General features: G+C 40.8%; 1 protein-coding gene across 1 annotated transcript in view; it reads left to right on the top strand.

Moving 5' to 3' along the window:
- fstl4 (follistatin-like 4) overlaps positions 1-25,440 on the top strand; it is a 176,199-nt gene that overhangs the window by 8,392 nt on the left and 142,367 nt on the right. The window contains exons 2-3 of the mRNA XM_054754113.1: positions 12,371-12,494; positions 19,136-19,169. Of these exons, the coding sequence (XP_054610088.1) occupies positions 12,381-12,494; positions 19,136-19,169 (148 nt within the window). The 5' untranslated portion in view covers positions 12,371-12,380. The remainder of the gene's footprint in view (positions 1-12,370; positions 12,495-19,135; positions 19,170-25,440) is intronic.

Below are 25,440 nucleotides of genomic sequence, written 5' to 3'. Positions count from 1 at the left end.
AAGGTACCGTAAATTCCGGACTATAGAATGCACCGGTATTTAAAGCGCGCCCACTAAATTTAAAGAGAAACAGATTTGTCCATCGATAAGTCGCACCGTCCACGTGGTGTCGGGGGATGTTTAGTACACAAAAAGATGTTACACGCAAAGATTAAACATAATCTTAGTCATAATCACCAGAAAAGTCTGTCTTTGCCGTCTTGTTGAATGAGCTTGAACATGGAACGTGGCCCAGCAAGGTGCACTGTGGTCGGACACACTCTCCGAGGGCCCCGGTGTGCCGCCTCGGAGGTCGGTAGAACCAGGATATCGAGCGGGTGGAGCCATCTGGCGTGGCCCAACAAGGTGCAATGTGGTCGGACACACTTTTGGAGCAGGGGCCACGTAGCTGCGGCGTGTTGCCTGGCTGTTGTGGCAGAGCGGAGTGAAACTCTGCTGCCAGTGCCTCGTAAAATAATGTCTGGGAGTGAAACAAGGAAGGAGAGAAAGGTGAGAGAAGAAAGTTTGAAGTACAATATTATAATAAATAAACATTAAAACCTAAGTGGCTAAAATAAAGACAAACGATAAAATAGCTCAAAAACAAATACAATAAAAAGTAAAAATAAAAAACTAAAAATATTGAGTTCAGCTTGCATTGAAAGCGAGTGCAAACAAGTGTGTTTTTAGCATTGATTTGGAACTCCCGACGGAAGTAGGAGTTCTCAGGTCCAGAGTTAGGGGCCTGCTACTGCCAATGCTCTGTCCCCTCTGGTCAGCTTAGACCTGGGACACCCTCGTAGACGCCGACCACTGGGCCTCAGAGCTCTGACTGGGGCGCGCGGAGCAAGCAGTTCTGACAAATAAAGTGGCGTCAGCCCGTGAAGAGGTTTAAAAACAAATAATAGAATTCTAAAAATAACAGGCAGCCAGTGGAGAGAAGCGAGTACAGGAGTGATGTGTTTGTGCCACTGAGAGCCTGAGAGCAGGGGAGCGGCCGCATTTGGGACCGCCTGTTGTCAGCGAGTGGAGGACTGTTCCAGGCCAAAGTATCGGGAGTTGCAATAGTCAAGGCCAGCTGTGATCAAAGAATGTACCACGGTTTCCATCTGGACCGGTGGCAGGTCTGACTTAAGCTTCCCTAAGAGTCTGAGCTGCAAAAGGGCACTTTTTACCACTGAACTTATATGCTTAGAAATGTATTTCTTGAACTAGCGATAAAAATGCCAAGGCTTTTTACAGTGTGGGAACTAAGTGGGCCAATGACACTTTTAAGACCAGAGAGAAGGTCGGGGTCACCAAACACGACGATCTTTAAGATTGAGGATGTTTATGGACATCCCGTCTTTTACGCCTTGTAGACATTTAAGTAGTTTACATTTGGCACTTTCGGAATTGAATGGCAAGTACACTGTAATTGTTGTACATCGTCTGCAAACAAATGGAATGGGAATTCATTTTATTTTTGAAACGGATCCCAGAGGCAGCAAATAGAGAGAGAAAAGGACGGGGCCCGGGGTTGGGCCTTGAGGTACACCGCATGATAAAGGGGTTTTCTCTGAAGGTTGACGGAGAAGGACCTGTTTGATAAGTAAGATTTAAACCATTTTAGGGCACTTTTTGCTCTTTTTTTCACATTTTTGTTTACAAAATGTTCAAATATATCAATTGCCTTCCTAAATAACATTTAAATAACATTTTGACTTCACTCCAATAATATTTTGACTTTATTCCCATAATATTATATTTTTTTCCACAACCTAATTTTCCAAAAATGACAACTTTATTTTCTTTTGTTTGGTGCTCAAAATATTGACTTTTTTTTCCAAAACATTTTTTTTCTTTAACATTTTAACTGTGTGCTGCTAAAATTAGAGTATGAATTTCTTTTCTTAATATTTCTACTTTATTCTCGTAAAATTACAGCTGGTTTCATTTCTGCTGTCCCCCCCCCCCCCAACTATTTCAACATTTTCTTGCAAATGTTATTCTCGTAATGGTTCTCGTAATTCTCTTGACTGTGTGGCCAACATGCTGACCGCTAGGCCGCCGTGCGGCCCCAAACCGCAACATCATTTTCCAATTAATCCAATTAATTAATTAATCGTTTTATTTGTTTTTCATAATATTACAATTTCATCTTTGTGCGACTAAAATGCTGGACGCACGGTGGCCTAGTGGTTAGCATGTTGGCCACCCAAAGTAGGAGATCTACTTTGGGTATCTCTGTGTGAAGTTTGCATGTTCTCCCCGTGGGTTTTCTCCGGGTACTCCGGTTTCCTCCCACATTCCAAAAATACGCATGTTAGGTTAATTGGAGACTCTAAATTGTCCATAGGTTTGAATGTGAGTGTGATTGGTTGTTTGTCATAAGTCCAGGGTGGGTGTACCCCGCCTCTCGCACAAAGTCAGCTGGGATAGGCTCCAGCATACCCTAAGTGGCACAGAAAATGGATGGATGCTACTAAAATGATGTTATTTAATATTTTATTGTAGTAAAATTACTACTGCTTTTTCACTTTTTTGGGGGTTAAATGATATTTTTAGAATGTGCTGCTGGCCAGTAGAAAAACAGTGGTCCCCCCCCCAGGGCCGCACTTTGGACACCCCTGCCTTATAGTAATATTTTGGATTTATTTTCTTACTGTGCATCTGTCTGACTTCCTGTCTCTGTCATCTCTCCCTCTTCGTTCTCTGTTGTTTGAGGCAGTAAAACCCTCCAAACAACACAGACGCTGTACGCAGGCTGTGTTTTCTGCAAGGCTACTGCAGTTTTTCCCAGCCAGACTAGCAGTGACGTACTGGTGAGGCACCAACTCCTTTGGAGTCTTAAGAGAATAATTCAGTTTGGTTAAAAAAACTGTGAACAAGTGCTTCTTAGTCCCGTTTATTAATTTATTTTCTGAACTGAAAAACGTGTGTTCCTATCTATATGAAGTACATGCACCCTATCCTTCTCCAGGAAAAGTTTGTTGCCAAAGTCTGATCACCTTCTGGTGAGCTTGGATATGCAATCTTCCATCTCGGCGGTCAAAGTCATTCATTCATTCAGCAGAGCATGAAAATATCTTTCATGCGTTTGACTTGTTGCTAAACAGCTGCTCTCGCCTTTCCTCTCTATGGAAGGACAGCAGCGACAAGCACCTTGCAGCTCACACCCATAAAAAACAGTTGGAGTCATACAAAAGACAGCTCAATTGACAAATATTCATATTTATTTGATGCTATTATTCATGTTTTTTTCCCCATGCCCCGCCTCCCCCGGGGTCATACATCACTGGCATGTAGCCCACCTAAGTGGTGCTCCCACGTGGTCCAACATGTTGATCTTGATGAAGGATGACGGCGCAGCTGCTGCTGCAGGAATGTGAGATGATGGCGGCTCTTTCTTCTTGTAGATCTCATCTTTTATTTACGCACCTTCAGGCCGCCTTGGAAGCAAAAATGTGCTGCGAAGATGCCAGCGCACACACGACACCATGAAGACCCTAATTCACAACTGGACAGAATAGTGCCAAATAGTGCTCCTTCATATACCGGATAGATGATGGTCCAAGCTGCCAAATAGTGCTCCTTCATATACCAGATAGATGATGGTCCAAGCTGCCAAATAGTGCTCCTTCATATATCAGATAGAAGACGGTCCAAGTTGCCAAATAGTGCTCCTTCATATACCGGATAGATGATGGTCCAAGCTGCCAAATAGTGCTCCTTCATATACCGGATACATGAGGGTCCAAGCTGCCAAATAGTGCTCCTTCATATACCGGATAGATGATGGTCCAAGCTGCCAAATAGTGCTCCTTCATATACAAGATACATGATGGTCCAAGCTGCCAAATAGTGCTCCTTCATATATCAGATAGAAGATGGTCCAAGTTGCCAAATAGTGCTCCCTCATATACCAAACTGCCAAATAATGCTCCTTCATATACCAGATAGATGATGATCCAAGCTGCCAAATAGTGCTCCTTCATATACCAGATACATGAGGGTCCAAGCTGCCAAATAGTGTTCCCTCATATACCAAACTGCCAAATAATGCTCCTTCATATACCGGATACATGATGGTCCAAGCTGCTAAATAGTGCACCTTCATATACCGGATACATGAGGGTCCAAGCTGCCAAATAGTGCTCCTTCATATACCGGATAGATGATGGTCCAAACTGCTAAAAAGTGCTCCTTCATATATCAGATAAAAGATAGTCCAAGTTGCCAAATAGTGCTCTCTCATATACCAAGCTGTCAAATAGTGCTCCCTCATATACCAAGCTGCCAAATATTGGTCTCTCATATACCGGATAGAAGACGCTCCAATCTGCCAAATAGTGCTCCCTCATATACCTTTATGGATAACAATGTTTCCAAGATAATCTCTCCTCATCTGGAGCAAAATCCCCCGGGGGCGACCAGAACCACTTCCTCCGTTTCTTTCCTTCTTTCCTTTCCGCTTTCAGGCTTCCTGGTGTTGATTTGTGTGCTTTGCAAGAAAAGGGCAATAAAAGGAGGCGTGCGAGCATGAGCAACAATAACGCTGCATCTCAGACGGCGAGTCACGCTATGCGGCTCTCATCTTTCGCTGCTTGCTCGCATCCTGGTGAGATTCCAGTTGGAATGAAAAGTCATGCTGCCCACAGAGAAGCCGATCTCCAACGTGAGGAACAGCAAAAATAATTCTTCTTGTCTCTTCACACCCGTTGCTTTTACATCCACTTGAAATTCCGCTCACTAATGTTGAACTTCCACAAATGACCTTTGCGGCCTCGTCCCACTTGAGCAACGATGGCGTCTCACAGCAAAAGCTCGCCTTTTTACAGCCGGGGTTGTCTGAAAGGTCGCCTCCCTGCAGCCAAATTAGACCTCCGTTGTCTTACTTTTTGTTAACATTTCATTTTTGAAGCCATGTGGAGCGAGAACGCCACTGCTTTTGAATTCATACACACGATGGTAGCAGTAGCCGAGCTCACAGGTGGAATATTTGTCTTTCTTCAAATGTCAGCCAGCTTTGATTGTCGTCACTCTGGAAAATATGCTTCGTGTTTGCGCTGATAACATTTTAATATGACTTATAGTCCTGCACTAACATACATACGTACAGTATTTCTGCTAAGCTGCACATTCATGACACACTGACTTGCTATGATTTGAGGCCTCTTGTCGCCAAAACAAGTCCTCCACATGCTTATCCCCTGATTCAAATAGCCTCGGGTGTCTTGGCATGCGAGTCCGACCTTCATCGTCTCTGTCCCTCACAAGAGAAGATGACCCTTCCCCTCGCATATGTGCTTTCCTGTATGAGCTAACATTTCAGGCAGACATTTTTTTTTCCCAATGTATTATTATTATTATTATTATTATTATTATTATTATTATTATTATTTATGAAGAATTATTTTTATTAAAATTTTCAAAAAAAATAATTTATTTTACAGATGCATGATATATTTTTTTCAAACCAATACTGATAACTTTCTGGTTCTCAATACCAATAGGGTACCGATAACTGATAATTTTTAAAATATCTACTTTGAAAATTTAGATTTAAGTGTAGTTTGCGCGCACCTGGAACTGGAACAAATTAGGATTGGACCAACTGTACCTGTTAATTTGTCCTAATCAAATATCATGGCATTACTACTACCACATCACTACTATCAGGACAACCAGAGTATAGAGCAGGAGGAGTCACCTGCTGTGGCCCAGCAAGGTGCACTACATTCGGACACATGCTCCAAGCGGCCTCTGTGCCACGATGGAGGTCGGGAGAACCAGAGTATAGAGCGGGAAGAGCCACCTGGCGTGGCCCAGCAAGGCGCACTGTTTTCAGTGCACGCTCCGTGGTACACGCTCCGAGCAGCCGACGATGAAGGTCGAAGCTGGCGAGCACCAGCGAAGAAGAAGCGGTTGAAAAGTTAGGCTTAAAAAGAGTGGACACATTTGCAACACAATGATATCATGCAATTGAGGGTGCAACATGAATAATGTTCACACATTCATGGTGTAGAAATAACACAGCACCTCGTTTTTGATGTGCTACGTCGGACTTCCTCTACGCAATCCGAATCAGAGAAGTCAAAGAATAAATGAGGTGTGTGTCATGCCAATATAAGCCAGGGTTCCAGGATGCTAGCTGATGTGGAAGTTGGGTGTAAATAAAGGACGGGAGCTACGGCTACGGCTAGGCGGGTTCATTTATTTGCACAGTACGTTAGCAACAGTCAAGGGACCTTCTCAACTCACACAACGCACTTCCTGCCTTCAAAATAAGAGCGCTCATGTTTACTTGCGTTAACAAAATAAGGGAGTCATAAAAAATAGCTTACACTAACACTGAGGCAGCAAACAAAGTATACTACTTTTCAATAGTAAACGTCTTTTGTGAAAGTGTACTCCTGTAAGCGGAAACTTCATAACATTTATATTGAAGTTGAATGCTTTGTTTTATACTGCTTGAAAAGAACCCTGCCAGAAATTCATAGTAAAGTTGATAAAAAGTTCATCATTAAACACTTCATGACATTTTATCCAAAAAGAACTGGTTAGCAATGTTAGCAATGATTCCCAATGCAAGCTTTTATGACCCTGCCTCTTAAAAGCATCGGAATGGAGAGTCATTAGGAACCGGAATCGAAACGAGGAATCGGAACTGGAATGGTTCAAATCCAAACGATGCCCAACCCTACTGATGAGGTTTGTGCTCTGTGGGTTTTTTTCCCCTCATCGCGGAGCGTTTGGTACAACTAGCTTGTGAAATGTCTTCCTCGGAAAGGGAATGTTTGTTTACAAGTGAGCTGAGGGGAAGTTTACGACCGGCCGCTAATGTCACAGGCAGGAGAAAAAAAGGAGCCTTTGATTTGCTCACCCGCGCAGTACAAATTCTCTCACCTCATGTCTTCCTTTCCAATCCCAACTTTGGCGCTACAGCAAGAATCCTACTGATTTTTATATTTGGCCTTATTAAAATTAAGGGTAGGTGTGTTTACATTGATGAGTGTTTATTGGAAGCTGCCACCTCTCCCTGTCCTTTCTCTGCTGTGTGGGACAGCCTGAATTCACAGTGGCAGAGTCAGAAATAAATAATTAGACAGCTGGAGAGGACTCGAAGCTTTTCTTGTCCTGAAGGCCGCGTTTGTTTGCCTTCCTGACAGAACAAAGCGGCGCACAGAAGGTCTTCAACTAACACGCAACACAATCACTCTGCCGTGACAGCAATCCAGTCATCTCATATCCCCTCCCTCAATTTCATCTCACGCTTTGGGAGAATGTGCCGGAAAAGAGCAAAAGACCTGACAGGTGTGTGTCGGCCTCGGGACGGCCTGTTCTGCTCCCGCTTATCTTCCCGACAACAGGAAGGACGGGAGCTTCCCGGGCGGGATTGATGCCGCCGTGGCCCGTAGAGATAAGGTTATGAACTGTCGATCGGCGTAATGGAGCCGCCTCGTCGCACCGGCCCTTCGAGAGTAGACTGGAAGTTGACAGAATTTTAAACGCTCGCTGGGAGAGATTCTTCTCCTCCATTGGACCCGATTAAGAGATTTAATTAATGATGGAAGGTAAAAGCAGCACTCTCATGGAGGAATACCTGATGCCACTAATTAAAAATCATATTGGGGCCAGCCCTTTATCAAAATGACTTGCTAATTACTTGCTAATTGTAGCGGTGTCAGAAGACCTCGCGAGATTAAAATATAAAGATTTCTCGTTCAGGAAAAAAAATGTCTCGCAATAATAAAATAATTAATTAATCACACGATTAATGAAAATGAAGTGGACAATTTTGCCCGGCCTCCATATATTGCCGTGTGCACGCGTGTCTTTTTTTCCTCATCTCTAGCCTCCAAACAGGCAGGAAGTGCATTGATTCAACACCGAGTCACTTTGTAGAATAACGTTAAATTAAACAACTGAGAGAGACCTCTTGTCAGTCATGCAGTCCCTTCTTTTCTATGTGGGGAGGCGGGGCTGCTAGCATACACACACGGAGTAGAGGGAGGGAGCCTCGTGAGGAGTAATGCAAGGTTACAGTATGTACTCGACATTAGGAGGAAAAAAGATGATCGCAAAGCCAAATGCACCAACTAAATTTTACACAGATTTTACACATCTCCTTAATGGAGAGGACCAAATTTGGGTTAAGCACCCTCAAGTTACAGTGGGTGTTTTGTAGAGCTGTGTGAGAAATTTCAAGTCAATCTGCCTTACGCTGCGTTGTAACTTTGTGGTTTAACAGCGCCACCATGGGTGCATGTTGTGGCACACGTTCACCTGTTTGTGTGCAGCGCTGCGGGAGGAGAAGCGCAAAAGCTTCCAAAAACAAACAACGTACAATCTTAACTGTTAGTTGACAGTAGTTATTATAACTTTTAAATATATATATATATTTTTTTTCTTTAATATTTCACCTCGACGCTTCTAAAATATTTTTCCTCGTAATAATACAAGTTTATTCTCGTAAAATTCCAGCTGTCATTTCCATTTCTGCTGTTTTTAAATTGTCCTTCTATTTCAAGTTTCTTCTCAGAATTCTGACTTTATTCCCAAAATATTTTGACTAGTGTCATAACAGTATAACTTTTTCTGCAACCTAATTTTCCAAATGTTACAACTTTGTCCGTTGTTTTATAATATTTCGACTCAACAAAAAACATCTTTTAAAAAAAATATTTCAACTTTATAAACATGCACGTTAGGTTAATTGATGACTCTAAATTGCCCATAGGTATGAATGTGAGCGTGAATGCTTGTTTGTCTATATGTGCCCTGCCATTGGCTGCTGGTGACCAGGCCTGGGTGTGGGGTCCTGGTGGGGTCCTGGACCAGTCCACGTCTCTCGCCCGAAGTCAGGGATAAGCTCCAGCATACCCCCCCGACCCTAATGAGGATAAACGGCATAGAAAATTGATGGATGAAACTTTATGCTCCTGACATGTTATTTTTTCCTCATAAAATTAGGACATTATTTTCGTAAAATTACGACTTTTTCTCATTACATTGCAACTTTTTTCTCTCAATATTTTCATTACATCCTTATAAAATTACTGCAGATTTTTCAATTTTTGCTACTGTTGTTGTTTTTTAGTGTTTTTGTTAAATGATATTTTAAGGATGTAGTCTAGTTAAAAAAACAGGAGCGGTCCCTGGAAGGCCCCTGGGCTGCACTTTGTACACCACTGATGTAGCAGTTTTACATAAGTTTAGCCTTTTGCGGCTCAGGGCAACTATGGTGTGTTCAAGGACCACCAAACAAAGTGAGGAATCTCAACGCTTGACGAAAACACATTATCAGAGAAGCATAAAGACAAAGGCATGTAAGAACTGTTGGCTTTTTTAACAGTGGTACATGCATGCTGTACAGTTTACATGTATTTATAAAGGATTACCCACTTCGGCTGAATGAGATGCGTTTTCCATGGAAAATTTTCAGATAACTTTTTTTTTAAACAGATAGTTTTGGACCAAAAATCTGCAAATGCTGAGTGGCGAGTGTGCGGGCGTCCTCTGTAACTGTAATTGCGCCACGGGTGCATTGAAATGGGCCATAAGCATGCAGATAACGTACTGAAGCCACGCTCCTCAGTGTTGGCGCTCAGATGAATGAAAGTTTTCTGTGAAATTTTAATACATGAACAAAACTGCCTGGCACTAAAGTCACACTGGTCATTAGTATTCATGCTGAAAACTGCACTGAATCATATTAAATCTGAATAAAATTCATTTATAAAGCATTCACTACTGGCAGAACAAGACTACACCTGCAGTGAGCAATGAGCTCCTCCTGTGCGCACGTGTGTGTGCGTGTGTGCATGTATGTGTATAAAATAAAGCAGTGTGGTAAAAATGAATATTTGAGGTGGACCTGAAAAAGAGCAGCAAGAAAGAAACCGATACATCTTAAAGGCACGTCCCTGGCGTCTTTTTTCTCCCGTCCATGATGAGTCCATCAGCTCGTCTAGTAATATCTATATTTCTTTCCAAATGTCTCCCTGCAGGAAGTAAACAAGTAGGGAAGAAAATCAATATGTTTGTTGATGTTTTGAAGAAAGCGTGTTGGCCGGGTGCTGCCGCTTGCCCGATTGACTGATGAATTTGAAGAGGGAGCGCTCACTCTGCACCTGTATGTGTGTCCCATTAAAAGACAGTGACTGGCAGATCTCATTTGCCGTTTAATTTCACCAGGACGAGCCTTCATCTGCCCCGGGGTGATTGCTGCTGAAAGATGTTGGAGATTCCTGGCTTCCTTCTTCCATTGGATCTTAAAAGTCATTAGTACTACTTCAACCAATACTGTCTCTTGTGGCTTGTCGTGCTTCCTCCGAGTCTCCTACAGGCCATGTGTGGGATACAAAAGTGTCACGCCACAGAGTGTGTAGGATCCCAAAAAGGAGCGAGTGAAGTAAAATAGTCTTTAATGGCGGTTCAGCAGAACACAAAGGCAAAAAAGAGCTGAACTGAAATCTATGGTGCAAATGTTGCAACAAAAAAGGCACCACGAAAAAAGGACAATAAAATAGAAGGGATCAGAAGGTCAATTAAAAATGTCCAAATGGAGGAAGCTACCGAACAGGCAGGAAGGCACAAAAAGAAGGCGCCGCAGTATACCGCACCAGGCATAACAATCAATAAGCAATAGCCGTTCTTTGGAAGCCGAAGGAGAATCTCTTGTGGTGCGTGTCACCAGGTGTATTCAACTGCCGCCTTCCTGCTGCCACAGGAGTGACTAAAAGGAGTGTCCAGATCAGAAACACCTGTGGCTGTTCAGGTCGCTCCTCCCCTCAATTAAGTCCACCTGAAAAAGAGAAACACAATTGAGAAGGGAAGGCGAAACAAAATAAGCAGAGAAACCACCAAGCTGTTCCGCTGCAGCAACTAGCTAGTGTCACTGCTGAGCGTGACAGAATCCCCCCCTCCCAATAAACCGGGCCCCCCTGATGGATTACCTGGTTTGTTCGGAAATTTCTGATCGAAGTCCGAAATGAGGGAGGCATTGAGAATAATGGAGCGGGAGACCCAAGAACGTTCCTCGGGGCCGTACTGCACGCAAGGTACTGCACGGCCCTGCCCCGCTTCCTGGCATCCAGAATGGCTTTAACAGAGAATGCCGGATGGCCGTCCAACAACCAAGGGCTTAAGGAGAGACATGTGGAATACCGGATGCTTCTTGAACGACAGAGGAAGCCTCCGCTTGGCTGACACCGGGTTGATCATTCGCTGCACCTCAGATGGACCAATGAACCTGGCAGCGTCCTAGACTCTCCTGCCAGGTAGAGGTCCCGTGAGGACATCCAAACCCTCTGGCCAGGTTTGTAGCCGGGAGCTGTCTTGGAATGCCGGGCTGCCAACTTTGGTTCCGTCTGGCCGTGCGTATCAGAGCTGCCCGAGTGTCTCGCGATGCAACAGAGAGACCACCGACAACACCGACGATTCTGCCTCTTGGGATAGGAATAGAGGTGGCTGGAAGCCGTGGACGATGTGGAACGGTGAGAGACCAGTGGAAGAGCATACCAGGGTGTTGTGGGCATACTCCACCCAGGGCAGGTAGCGGGAACAGGAAGTTGGGTGCTGGTGGCACACACACTGCAAGGCTGCTTCCAGGTCTTGGTCGGTCCTCTCCGTCTGTCCATTCGACTGTGGATGGTATCCAGATGAAGGGCTTAGAGTTGCTCCCAGGGATTTGCAAAATGTCTACTGTGGCTAATCCTGCAACTCAAGTCACAACACAGAAAATATTTTCTTAGTAAAAAAAACCCAAAACAAAGCAAAATGCAAATAAATGCAATCATGTGAGGCTGAAGAAGGTCACAACATAAATAATAATAATAATAATACCATAAAACTAGTAATGTATGTTATTATTTCATAGTGGCAGGTCACACTTTTCCACAAACTTGTGTTTGCGGGTCATGTGATTGTTGCTAGCAACAGAGACGTTGTTCGGGGGTTGTTGCTTGTTGTTGCTTGCTTACCGGCGCTGCTCAATGTTAACGAGGCAGCTAACGACTTTGGCGACACACGGAAGGAAGCCCAGTTCCGACTGTGAGGAATAACACACGACTTGACGAATTACTTCCACGTAGTGGCCGCGCTGGACCTCCACTTTTTCTCATATCGTACAAACACTATGACGCACAATTTGAGTGGTTTTGAAGTCATGACTTTTTCGAACCGTGGTGTACCTTCAAACCGCGACCCGGCCCATGCCTGGTTGCTGCTGTATGCTTGCTCATAAAAGACCATGTGCTTTCTCATGCACTCCAAATCATGAATGAAGTAAAAAGAAGTTGTAATAGAAAATGGCTTTTCACAGCCTCTGACCCATGATTGCCTGCTTACTTGATGTAATGAATGAAATCTTTCATCAAGAAATTCTTCTTCTTGTTTGCCCTGGCAGGGAGCCTCTGATGGGCAGCCTGGCTGTTTGGGTTGCGGTCTTGGCCGCCTTGTCGGGCTGCTACCAGGCTGGAGGACACAAGAGCGGTCGCAGAGGCGACCTGGATGCGGGGCCGTCATCTACGGTAATGAAAAGAAATCCACCAAATAACACTTCAACTTCTTTTCATTATTCTCAAGGCATTAAATAGATTGCAACTGGTTCAGGTTGTCCTAGAAGACATTTAATCCCTCATCCGAGCAGTCAGTTCATGTTCAAAGACTAGATAGGACAGCTATAGGATTAGTCCTATCCGGTATTTTTATGTTCTTGACCAGATACTTGTAGGACCGTTCTAGTCTCAATCCCGTTTAGTCTTTTCATGTTCACAAGCAGATAGGGCAACTCTTGTCTCAATTCTATTTAGTATTTTCATGCTCACTACCAGATAGGACAGTTCTAGTCCCGGTCCTATCTTGTATTTTTATGCTCATGGCCTGATATGACAGCTCTAGTCTTAGTCCTATCAAGTCTTTTCATCCTCACAATTAGAACAGCTCTAGTCTCAATCCTATCTAATATTTTCATGCTCCTTACCAGATAGGACATCTCTAGCCTCAATTCTCTTTAGTCTTTTCATGCTCACAATTAGATAAGACAGCTCTGGTCTCAGTCTTAGCTAGTATGTTTATGCTCACGGCCAGATAGGGCAGCTTTAGTCTCAATCCTATCAAGTATTTTCATCCTCACAATTAGAACAGCTCTAGTCTCAATCCTATCTAATAATTTTCATGCTCTTGACCAGAGAGGACATATTTTGTTTCAATCCATGCTCAATCATGCTCACGACTAGATAGGACAGCTCTAGTCTCAGTTGTAGCTAGTATTTCTTGCTCACGACCAGATAGAACAGCTCTTGTATCAATCCTATTTTGTATTTTCATGTTCTTGACCAGATAGGACATCTCTAGCCTCAATCCTATATAGTCTTTTCATGCTGACGATTACATAAGACAGCTCTAGTCTCACTTTTCATGTTCTTGACCAGAGAGGACATATTTTGTTTCAATCCATGCTCAATCATGCTCACGACTAGATAGGACAGCTCTAGTCTCAGTTGTAGCTAGTATTTTCATGCACACAGCCAGATAGGACAGCTCTAGTCTCAATCCTATTTAGTCTTTTCATGCTCATGACCAGATAGGACTCTCGTCTCAGTCCTATCAAGGTTTTTCATTCTCGAAATTAGATAGAACAGCTTTTGTATCAATCCTATGTAGTATTTTCATGCTCATGACCAGATAGAACAGCTCTAGTCTCAACCCTATCTAGTGTTTTCATGCTCACAACCATATGGAACAGCTCTAGTCTCAGTCCTACAGTATCTAGTATTTTCATGCTCGTGACCAGGTAGGACCATTCTAATTTCAAGGATGACGACTGGAGCTGTCCTATCTAGTCTAGAAAATACGAGACTTTGAAAGGTGATACGTCTTGCAAGACAAGCGGAAGAGTGCAGGTGCGATGGATTGAGTGATGTGAGATGAATGAATGACACGGATGGATCAGAATATTCGTAGATATGTTTACATTAGCATTCTTCCTATGAAACAGCGATCAACTGGCAATTAAGGACATTTGAGTGTCGTAAATCACCGCCTTTGCTGTGAAATCTGCCTTCCCTGTAGCGCGATAGATATATCATATAGATTTCAACAATCCAAGTGGCAATTTCCCTCACTCCCGTGTACTGGAAATGATGATCTTGAACCCTGAATTGATGTCAAAATGTCGTAAATCTACTAGAACTCCTGAGCTAACACATAAAAATGAATGTCCTTCTATACGAGCTGGAGAAAGGAGGCAGGTGGTTGCTAAGATACGCGTAATGCAGATGACCATCCTAGAAACTGTAAAGCGCCGCAAGAGGCAATATTGTATATGTGGGATTGTTATATGATGATAATAATACTGTAGGTGTGTGCCGTGAGATACACCACCAAAGTCTTTTCAAGAGCCTGAAATGCTCTGGACACACTTGGGGTGAAAGATTCAACCTCCACATGCACTTTCTGTTTAGTCTTTGTGTTGATCTACTGCAGTGTTTACTGTGCTTGATTGGTTAGCCCAGCAGCATGTGCATAATGAACTGACAGGAGGTCTCACTCTTCAGTTGTTTAACAGCTGACCAAACAGGATGATGTTATTTATTAAGGATGGAAGACGCTAGGAATAGATCACCATGTCCAAAGCTGTTTTTTTTTTTTTTTTTTTATTGGCCCGCTGCACATTCTAAATGTATAATTTAAAAAGAACATAAAAAAAGAGCAAAAATGGAAAAAAAAAAAAAATCAGCAGTAATTTTACAAGAATAAAGTCAAAACATTGAGGGAAAAAAGTTTTAATCTAATCATCATAATTGTACGAGAATAACGTCAAAAACAAGAAAATTCAAAAACAAGTCAACATTTTGAGAGAAAAAAAATTTAATCTCATGGGAAAATGTCTTAATTTTATGAGAATAACATAATATTATGAGGAAAAATACAGTTTATGCTACTAAAATACAATTTTAGTAGCATCAAGTTGAAATATTATGGACAAAAGACATCATTTTTTTAAAGTCCTAATATTACATGAAAGAAACAAAACAACAAATAATCTTGTAATCTTTGGAAAATTAAAAATTAAAAGTTAGAATGTCACAAGAATAAAGTCAAAATATTTTGGGGATAAATTAGGAAGTATAAGAAGAAAATTGACAAGAAGAAAGTTGAAATAGTTGGGGAAAAAAATCTACAGCAGAAATGGAAAAAAACAGCTGTAATTTTACCAGAATAAAGTCCAAATATTGAGAGAAAAGTTGTAATATAATGAAAAAAAGTAGCAGAGTACCAGAGTTGAACTAAAAGGAAATAAATAAAAAAAAAATTTTTAAGTCATAATGTTATTTTGAATTATTAATATTATTATTATTAACACTAAATAAACTTGGATGAGGAAAATATTATGGGAATAAATTCAAAATATTACAAGAAGAACATTTACCAGGGTTATTTAAGAAGAAAGAAAAAAAGAGCAAAAGTTGATACTAAAAATAGTCTTTTTCACCTATATGACAAAGCTGAGAGCATTTCTTTCTTGAAACGTAGTAACTTCTTAGCACATTTCCAAAAGATGCAAGTGGGCCTTGCATTCTTTCATCCATTCAGTTTGTGGCCCTCGCTGGAAAGATGTTTGGACAGCCCTGGAATAGACGGATGGGACTCCATTCGCCTTTTTATCCGAACGTGCACCAGATTGGCACGTGTGCTGTCGTCGCTCCGCCAAGTTGAGGTGGAGCGTTTGTGTAAATCTTGGTGGCGAAAAGAAAAAGCCACCAAAACAACGGCTGCCATGTTTGCGGAGGGTGTGATTGCTTATGAGGATATGAAATCAGCCCACAAGGCTTGGCTCTGCCGACCCCAGCTAAACCAGTGTTGGGCGACCGTTGATGAGCTCATCTGGAGAGAAATTGAGGCCAGCCGAGCGTTGCCCTTGTCAAGACTGCGGCCTACAAATGGCTGCGGTTCTGCTTTTTACTGAACATCCAACCTCCTGCCTGCTCGTTTCATTTGCCCCTTTTTAATTTTCACTTTGGGCATGGGGCGACACAGGTGGCTGTCCTCTGATTTGAGGAGGTGGTCAGCAATCTTATTTCAACACAATGGTTGCCATTCTTAATGTGTGTGTCTCCCAGAAGTGCTCTTGTGTACTTTATCCACTGCAACTAACGTAATAGATGCCAGACGCCACGTACATCGTAGTAGCATGACGGAGCGGGACAGGAGGACACAAACATTAGCAACACTAGCATAGCTACGTGATGCTGAAGTGCTAACATTGCGTTTGACCGCCATGCTCGGTCAGTCTATTCACTGAAGAAAAAACACTTTCAGTAGTCTCGCGTCTGGAGCCGACTGGCGGATAGTTGGCTGCAGTTTTAGATGTGTAGCGAAGCCTGTCTGCTCTCCTCCATTAAGCTGAAGGCCCAAAACTTGCAAAGCGAGCGTTTCAGCGGCCCTTCTGTCAAAGGTAAAGCGAACAGGTGAGGTAGGTGATAGATTTTGATAAACACATACAGTGTGACGCTTGCACATCATTCAAAACATTTAACCAATCAGGGGTGTCCAAACGCTTCCCAGTGAGGGCCAGACAGTGAAACATCAAAGGAAGATTTTTTGCAAAGCAACACGTACAGCAGCTGTGCTAAGACGTTTTAAGAATAAAAAATCACCTCAGCTTTGTCATATCGGTGAAAAGTCCCATTATTCATATCAACTTCACTCTTTGCTCTTCTTCCCCCATTTTTGCTGTGTTCGTTAATTTTCGAAATATTTCAAGTTTTTTCTTAATTAATCTTTGCAGATTTCCTTCTCATAATATTTGGACTTTATTCCCATAATATTATAACTTTTTTCCCCAACCTCATTTTCCAAAAATGACAGCTTTATTTGTTTTGTTTCTCATAATATATATATATTTTTTAAACCGCACCTTTTCTTTGATGTTTAACTCTATCCTACTGAAATTACAAGATTACTTTTTTTCTTTTTTTCCTGTTGTTTAGACTTTATTTTTTTTTTATTATTGCTCTATTTTTGCTGTTGTTTTTTAAATATATATTTTTTTAATTTTCCAACTTTCTTCTTGTAAATTTTCTTTTCGGAATTTTTGGACTTTATTCCCATAATGTTACAACTTTTACCCCATCCTCATTTTCCAAAAATGACAACTTTGTTTTGTTTCTCATAATATTGTTTCTCATAATATTACTTTTTTATATTACTTTTTTTTTTCAAAGCACATTTGTTCTTTAATATTTCAACTCCAGGGTCCTAAAATGACAATGACATCATTTCTCTTCATCATAATATGAGTTTGTTCTTGTACTATTTAATATTAATATTAATATTAATATTAATATTAATATTAATATTAATATTCATATTAATTTAATATTTTTTCTCGTTAGAATACGATCTTTTTTGTCTTAATATTTTTACATTATTCTGGGAAAATTACAGCTGCTTTTTCCATTTTTTTTGTTTTTTTTGCTGCCATTTTTGCTGTTTATTATTGTTATTGTATTATTATTATTATTATTATTATTATTATTATTATTATTATTATTATTATTATTATCCATCCATTTTCTATGCCGCTTATACTCATTAGGGTCATTAGGGTTGTGGGGGTATGCTGGAGCCTATCCCAGCTGACTTCGGACGAGAGGCGGGGTACACCCTGGACTGGTCGCCAGCCAATCGCAGCGCACACTTAGACAAACAACCAATCACACTCACATTCATACCTATGGACAATTTAGAGTCTCCAATTAACCTAACATGCATGTTTTTGGAATGTGGGAGGAAACCGGAGTACCCGGAGAAAACCCACACACTAATTCGAGATTAGAAGCCCATTCAATAGGAAAGGAGCGATGGTATTGTTAGTTTACGACGATTTTCGCACCTCCTCCGCACTCGATTGTTTACGTACACGCCCATTCATGACTGCTTCACGCGTATCCTGTTCGATCCCATTCCTCAGGCTCGTTCACAAAAATTTGTGTTTCTTGCTTTTAAAATCGTGTTTAAAAAAAAAAAAATCAAAGATGGAAATGAATTTTTAAAAATATTTCTTCACTACTTATATTTTTATAATCTTATTACCTTCTTTGATTTAATTTTTAAAATTATTTTTAAACACTACATTTTTAATTTTTGTGAACATGTTAATATGTGCGCTCACAAATTCAAAATGGCCGCCAACCCGTCTATAGTGGCCACCTGTCTATAGTGGTCACTTTTGCTGTTTATATATGCTGTTATTTTGCTGTTATTTTGCTGTTATTTTGCTGTTATATATATATATATTTATTTATTTGATATTTACTCAAATGTTTGTTCGTCATCATACCACACTGTTATTCTCGTAAAATTATGATTTTTTTTCCGTGTTAGAGTAACTTTTTTTACTTAATATTTTGACTTTATTCTTTAAAACTACTGCTGATTTTTCCACTGCTGCTGTTGTTTTTTTGTTTTTAGTTTTCTTGAAAGTGAAATTCTATTTAATGAAATGATATTTTTAGAAGGTGCCGCGGGCCGCACTTTGGACGCCGCTGCTCTCTGCAGTCAAGGCGATGCTGGTGTCGGCTCGGCGCGTCACTGAGAGATATTTACACTCGGCAACGTTTTCCCTTTTGGCGTCTTTTCATTCAAGTCGTTAGGAAGCTTGTTGGAGCGATGACGAATTAGACAAGACAGCTCCCAACGTTTGGAGTAAAGGACACGAGGGAGTAAGCAGTGAATGGAGATAGATTAGCTGGTGGAAATCGTCAAACCGCTGATTGATTCTCCTCTTCGTCTTCTTGTCTCCTGGCAAAGCAATCAGACGCCATGCAGAACCTTCTTTATTTCTCCGGAGTTTAGCTGTTGAATTGTTTGGGTTTCATTGAATCCAAGCGCCATTTAGCCTCGAGGCCTCGTCTGGTTGACATGCCAACAAACATGGCCGCCTCGTTGGCGAGTCTCTTTCCAATTAGAGCGAGTGAAGTGACTCGTCCGCAGACGTGGTCGTTGTCTTCCTTCTGGCTCATCATTTGCGCCGGGCAAGGGGAGGGGAGGGGAAAGGCATAAATTGGAGCTGTTTGCCTCTGCAATAACATCTCACGTGTGTGTGTGTGTGTGTGTGTGTGTGTGTGTGTGTGTGTGTGTGTGTGTGTGTGTGTGTGTGTTGCAGGAGGCGGGGAAGGCGGGCGGCAGCATGGATCAATGTGAGTACACATTCTGTGTTTAAATCAAACAGCGTTTTTGTGGGGTTTTTTGTCCGCCATTGCTGTGACATTCGCTTGCCTTTCAAATCGCTGTTGCACAAATAAAAGAGGTTTTGAAAGCAAAAAAGATCTTCCTGAAACAGAACATGCGGAATGTGTGATTTGTCTCTGAGGTGTTCGGAGGGTCCCAAGGTGTTGCTACAGCAGTTGCTTCCCATCCTGGGGAAAATTAGTAGCGTTTGGCTAACTTATGTGCTTCATGCCGGAAAGCAGGGGCGTCCAAAGTGTGTTTTCTGGTCCGTAGACTGTCTCACCGCGTCACTATTTGAGAAGCAGTGACCTCATTTTATTTTAACTCATTCAATCCCAGCCGATTTTCAAAAGACAACCCCTCAAGGACCAGCTGTTTTACACGACTTTGACTGATCTTTCAAGGCACACAGAATATTGTCTTCTATGGCTATTTAAACATGGAACCTACCAAAAGAAACATTAGACTCCCGTCTTTCATCAGATAAAAAAAAGTTTGTTCTATCTTTTACCGTTCTTTAGTAATCAGCAGTAGAACATAGGCAAGTTTCAGGAAAATATCAGTTCCCAACTAAAAAAGGGAGAAAAACAGCTTTTTGTGAAAAGATACATTTCAAATATAACTTTCACTTCGACACAAATAGTTTTTGCTTTTGTGACAGCCCAAATATCTAAACACTAGGGTCACGGGGGCATGCTGGAGCCCATCCCAGCTAACTTTGGGCGAGAGGCGGGGTAGACCCTGGCCTGGTCTGACAGCCAGTGGCAGGGCACAAACAGACAAACCATCATTCATGTTTGGGTTTATAAAAACGTGTAACGACGTCTTTGGTATTCAATGAGTTCATTTTACTTTACTTTTTTAATTTTCTTTTGTGGACCTCGCACCCGTTGACTATTGGATACTGCAGTTAATTGAAGAAATGTTTTTATTCTGTGGTGTCCAAATTCAGGCCCAGGGGCCAGTTATGGCACGTGGCTGTTTTTAATTGGCCCGCGTCAAATTCCAAATATGTAATTTAGCAAGAAAACTAAAAAAAAACTGGCAAAAATAGAAAAATGCGTGGGATTTTTTTTTTTTTACAAAAATAAAGTCCAAATCTTAACAGAAAAAAGTTGCAATCTAACGAGAAGTAGCATCGTGATATCAACATTTTAGTAGCTTGAGCTATTAAAGAAAGACGTTATTTTTTAAAAGTCGTAATATCACGGAAAACAAATAAAACAATGAATGAAGTTGTCATTTTTGGACGATTAGGTGTGGAAAAAGTTAGAAATTTACAAGAATTAAGTCAAAATATTATGGGAATAAAGACATAATAGGAGAAGGGAATACACAAGAATAAAGCTGAAATAGTTGGAAACTAAAATTGAAAACACAACAGCAGAAATGGAAAAAAACCAGCTGTAATTTTACAAAAATAAAGTCCAAATATTCAGAGAAATTTGGGGGAAATTATGTTGGAGGAAAAGGTATAATATTATGAAAATAAAGTTTAAAAATTCTGGGAATAAATTCATAATTATGCGAAGAAAATGTGCAAGAACAAAGAAGAATAAAGTCAAAATATGAAGAGAAGAAAGGTGTGTTCGAACGAGAAAAATGTTGCAATTTTACGGGAGAGTTGAAATATTCAAGTTTTTTTTTTTTAAACCATAATATTACAAAATAAAGTTGTCATTTTTGGAAAATGAAGTTGGGGGGGAAGTTATTACATTATTGGAATAAAGTCTAAATATTATGGGAATAAAGTCAGAATTATGAGAAGAAAATGTACAACCATAAAATTGAAATAATTGGAAAATACAATTAAAAAAACAACAGCAGAAATAAAAAAAAAAACAGCAGTCATTTCACAAGAATAAAGTCAAAATATTAAGGGAAGAAAGTTGTGATCTATCGAGAAAAATGTGAAAAAACGCAAAATGGAAAGTAATGTTATTTTAGTAGCACAGAGTTGAAATAGTAAAGAAAAATGTTTTTGAATATTATGAGAAATATTTTGAATATTTTGAGAAACAAAATAAAATTGTCATTTTGGGGAAATGACGTGTGTGTGTGGGGGGGGGGGGATTCTAATATTATAGGAATAAAGTCATGACATCACGAGAAGAAAATGTATGAATGCTATTATTTATGAAAAAAGTTGAAATATTTGGTTTCAAAAGTGGGAAAAAAGAGCAAAGAGTGAAGTTGATGCTAGTGATAGTCTTTTTCACCTTCGTAGATGACAAAGCTGCATGCTATCATTTGGGAAAGCTGTTGTTTTATTTGTTTCTTGCAATCTTCCTTTTCCTTTCCTGAAACTCTTCTGTTGATTTGAATTTGCTGACCTGCTTGCTTCCAGTTGTGCGTGAAAGTCACGGGTTTGTTTTGTTGCAACGCTTTGTCTTCAAGTTCGTTTCTTTTTTTTCCCTCAGCTTTTGAGGATGAGGAAAAAAAAATAAAAAGTTTCCCGGCCACTAATTGCTCATCTCGCCGCTTCCCCGGCAAACACCTGCCGCTTACCGTTCCCATGCAGACTCGCACAAATCCCGACAGGAAACAGGTGTTTCTCTGACAGGCATCTCCATAACGCTACTCATCACAGACGTCAACGCAACACACACACACGCACACACACGCACACACAAACACTCAGGATGACAATAAAGCCTCATTGCTGGCTGTGAAGTCGCGTGGAAACACAAAGCAAGTTGACAGGAGAAGAAAATGATGCCCTAAAGGTGACACTTGCTCTATTTGTGTCATGTTGACAAATTGGATTTGATTGGGATTTACAGCAACTTGCTACTTTGTGTGTAGATTGGATGGTGTGCGCGTGTGTGTGTGCGTGCGTGTGTGTGTGTGTGTGTGTGTAAACTCCACTCACTGCAGGAAATTGCCTCCTTTGTGGCATGCTGGCTTCCACCGCCATGTTTGTGGTCTTCGGCCGTGCGTGCTAGTAATGCGTTCAAATTAGCTGACGATTGGCCAACAACGACCATAAACAAAGATGGAGTCTGACGACGTGCTGCCAGCGCCAGTCGCTTTGCACCTTTTGTAAATTACACATTTGCCTTGTTTTACAAAAGTCTGCGCTCTTTTCCTAGCATGTCCGGTACCCTCATTCTAACCATATACACTACCGCTACATGTATAAGTAATAATAATAATAATCAGAATGAAATATAATGTGATATAAAAAATAATCCATGATAAAAAATATCAACATATCATCTTGATACTTTACACAGTACACAGATTGGGTACCCCTTCAGAATACAAACTATCAAAAATAAAAATCAACCGTTCGGTGCTCAGTGCGACCTTCCTAAGGTGCTAGCTGTTAGCATGATAGCATAGTAGCAATTTTATTGCTTGTCAAAATGCAAATATGTACATGGCAGGATGTGACAACACGATACAACTGCCTACAGTGCTATTTTCCTAAGTGCCAGCATGCTAACTTTTATTTTAGCATGTTAGCATGTATCCAGTATCCTAATATTGAATTACCTGCTTTTACAAGGCATGATGCTAAATCACTGAAGAAATGCACTTTTGGTGCTCAGCACTATCTTGCCAGGTGCTAGCTTTAGTGCTTTAGCATTTTGCGTATCACATGGCGGTCTAGCACTTTAGAAACTTTCCTTGGCGCAAGAGACGCTCCCATGTTGTCAGAATGTATCCACACTGGCATGTTACCTGTTAGCATGCTAGCATCTTAGCATTTATGCATTACCCTCATATTGAATTGCATGCTTTTACATGGCATGATGCTAAATCACTGTAGAAATGCACTTTTGGTGCTTAGCACTATATTGCTAGGTGCTAACTTTAGTGCTTTAGCATTTTTGCATATGACATGGAGATCTAGCACTTTAGCAACTGCCCATTGGCGCAAGAGACATCCGCATGTTGTCAGAATGAATCCACACTGGCATGCTACCTGTCAGCATGCAGGGGCTATTAGCATTGTTAGCATTTGCCTTTGGTTGGCAATACTGCCCGGGTTAAAAAACAGGCAAAGCCAAAAAGTCACCATGTCGATCTCCAATGCCGACTCAGATGTTAGCAAGTGCTATCAGGCCCGTGTGCATGTTTGCTCCCAGGCCTGCTGCGCTGTTGTTTTAGCACATGAATCACGCTGGCCCACTTTTATGACAAGCAGATTGGACAAGACGCTGTTCTTCTCTCACATGCAAATATTCTGACATTTCACTAACGCGGCACCTCCCCCTCCTCGTCTTTTTGAAATGTCACCAAATATGCGCCACTCGTGTCTTCGTCTCTCCTCGTGTTGAATATCATCTCCGTGTAGCGGGGAACGCTGATTCATTCGTTCGCTGGACCTCGACGGCCTCATCACAGTTTGTTAGCGTCACCAATTAAAACTACGGCAAGAGGCAAGGCCGGCCAAACCCTCCCCGCCGCCCTCCCCTCGCTTCATTTAGACGGTAATTAGGCGAGAATTAGCGTGGACAGGGTTGACCGAGACTCGGTAATCAGCGCAAAACGACGGGGGAGCCTGATGGTGAAGGAGCTTCAGGATGAAAAGTTCTCAGTATTACGGATGCTAATTGACCTGCGATCATCTCAGCGCCCACACTTGGACTCACTTGGTTTTCCTTCTTTGGTAATTGACTTTTTTGTTTGGTTGATTTAAAACTTAATTGTTCTTTTCTTGTTTGGTTTATTTGTTTTTAAAAACGTTTGAATCTTTTTTAATGGCACTTAGAAATCAATATAATAATAATAATAATAATAATAATAATAATACTATTTCTGTACTGTATTGTTTTATTTAATTGTATTTTTTAAATCTCTGGTCTGTTATTTTTTACATTTTTTAAATAATAATAATAATAACAATTATAATAATAATTCTCATTATAATAATACATGGCTGTGATTGTCTGGCGACCAGTCCAGGGCGTGCTCCGCCTCTCGCCCCAAGTCAACTGGGATAGGCTCCAGCACACCCCCGCGACCCTAATGAGGATAAGTCAATTCATGAATATTTAACTTATTTTATTTTTTTAAGTGGGGATTTCTTATGAATATATATATTTTTTCTGTCAATTATTATGACAAAAGTTAATTAATGCATATTTAATTTATATAATGTTGAATGCAGTGATTTCTTTAGAATATTTTCTATAATTGCATCCTGTATTTTATTTTTTTTAGATTAAAATGATCCCGGGTGCTTTGAAACACGTGCAAATAAAATGTATTATTAGTATTGTTATTGTTATTATTATTATTACAAAAATGCATTTTTTCCCCCTTAAGATTAAAAATAATAATTCCAAGGTTGTCAGGCATATCCCGAAGCAACAGATTTAAAATCTGTAAAACTATAAAATATGAATTTTAATGATAATATTATTATTAAATATTTGATTTTAGTATTGTTATTTTGATACATAGATAATATATAAGTAATATATATAATTAGTTCATATATAACATAATGTATACTATTATTTCAATATTTTTAGACTTTTTTTATCTTATGAAAAATAATAACAAATAAAATAAATAATAAAAATAAATGATCTTGAATCATTAAGCAGAGGGCTGTTTTAGCCAATCAGAAACCAAAAGAAAGTCATTCTGGAAAAGGCAATCTCAATATCAATATCATCTCAACATCATTTATCAATGCATGTTTGATAAAATACAACAGGAACTTTAATGCCAAGGGAAAGCAGCACAATGTCAAATGAAGGCCAACAGATGGCGCCGCCTTTGTCGGCATGTTTCAACACAACGAGTCATGAAAAGTGTCTAAAACGTGCGAGAACATCTTGAAAAACAATCAAGGAATCAATTAGTGACCCGTCAGGTTGGCGTCGGGGCAACTTCTTCTTTTGCGGCGTGCCCGAGACAGGTGGCGAGGCGGCTTGAGCGCTCCTGCGGGGGCTCAGGATGGATGCGGGCCAGCCGCTAATAGAGTCCTCATCTTTGGCGCGGCAGCTGGCGCCGGCGCTTTTAAAAGACAGCGACGCCTCCGCCAGCGTGCTATGAAAGCTTTGTTTGTGCGCCGGCGTGGGCTTTTAAACACACATCAAAAAATGAAAATAAACACCATGTGATGCGCTATAAAAAGAAGAGCGAGGAGGAAGTCAACTGCTAAAAATAGTCTCTAATCAAAGGAACGTATGCGCAGATGCACAGTGACTTATTTCGGCTGAATTGATGACATAAAAATGCATAAAATAACACAAGTACTGATCCATACCAACATATTGA

Source organism: Dunckerocampus dactyliophorus, chromosome 16 (genome assembly GCF_027744805.1).
Source record: "Dunckerocampus dactyliophorus isolate RoL2022-P2 chromosome 16, RoL_Ddac_1.1, whole genome shotgun sequence".
Taxonomy (NCBI): Eukaryota; Metazoa; Chordata; class Actinopteri; order Syngnathiformes; family Syngnathidae; genus Dunckerocampus; species Dunckerocampus dactyliophorus.
The sequence above is the reverse complement of the archived record's forward strand: the minus strand, read 5'-3'. Positions and strand labels throughout refer to the sequence as shown.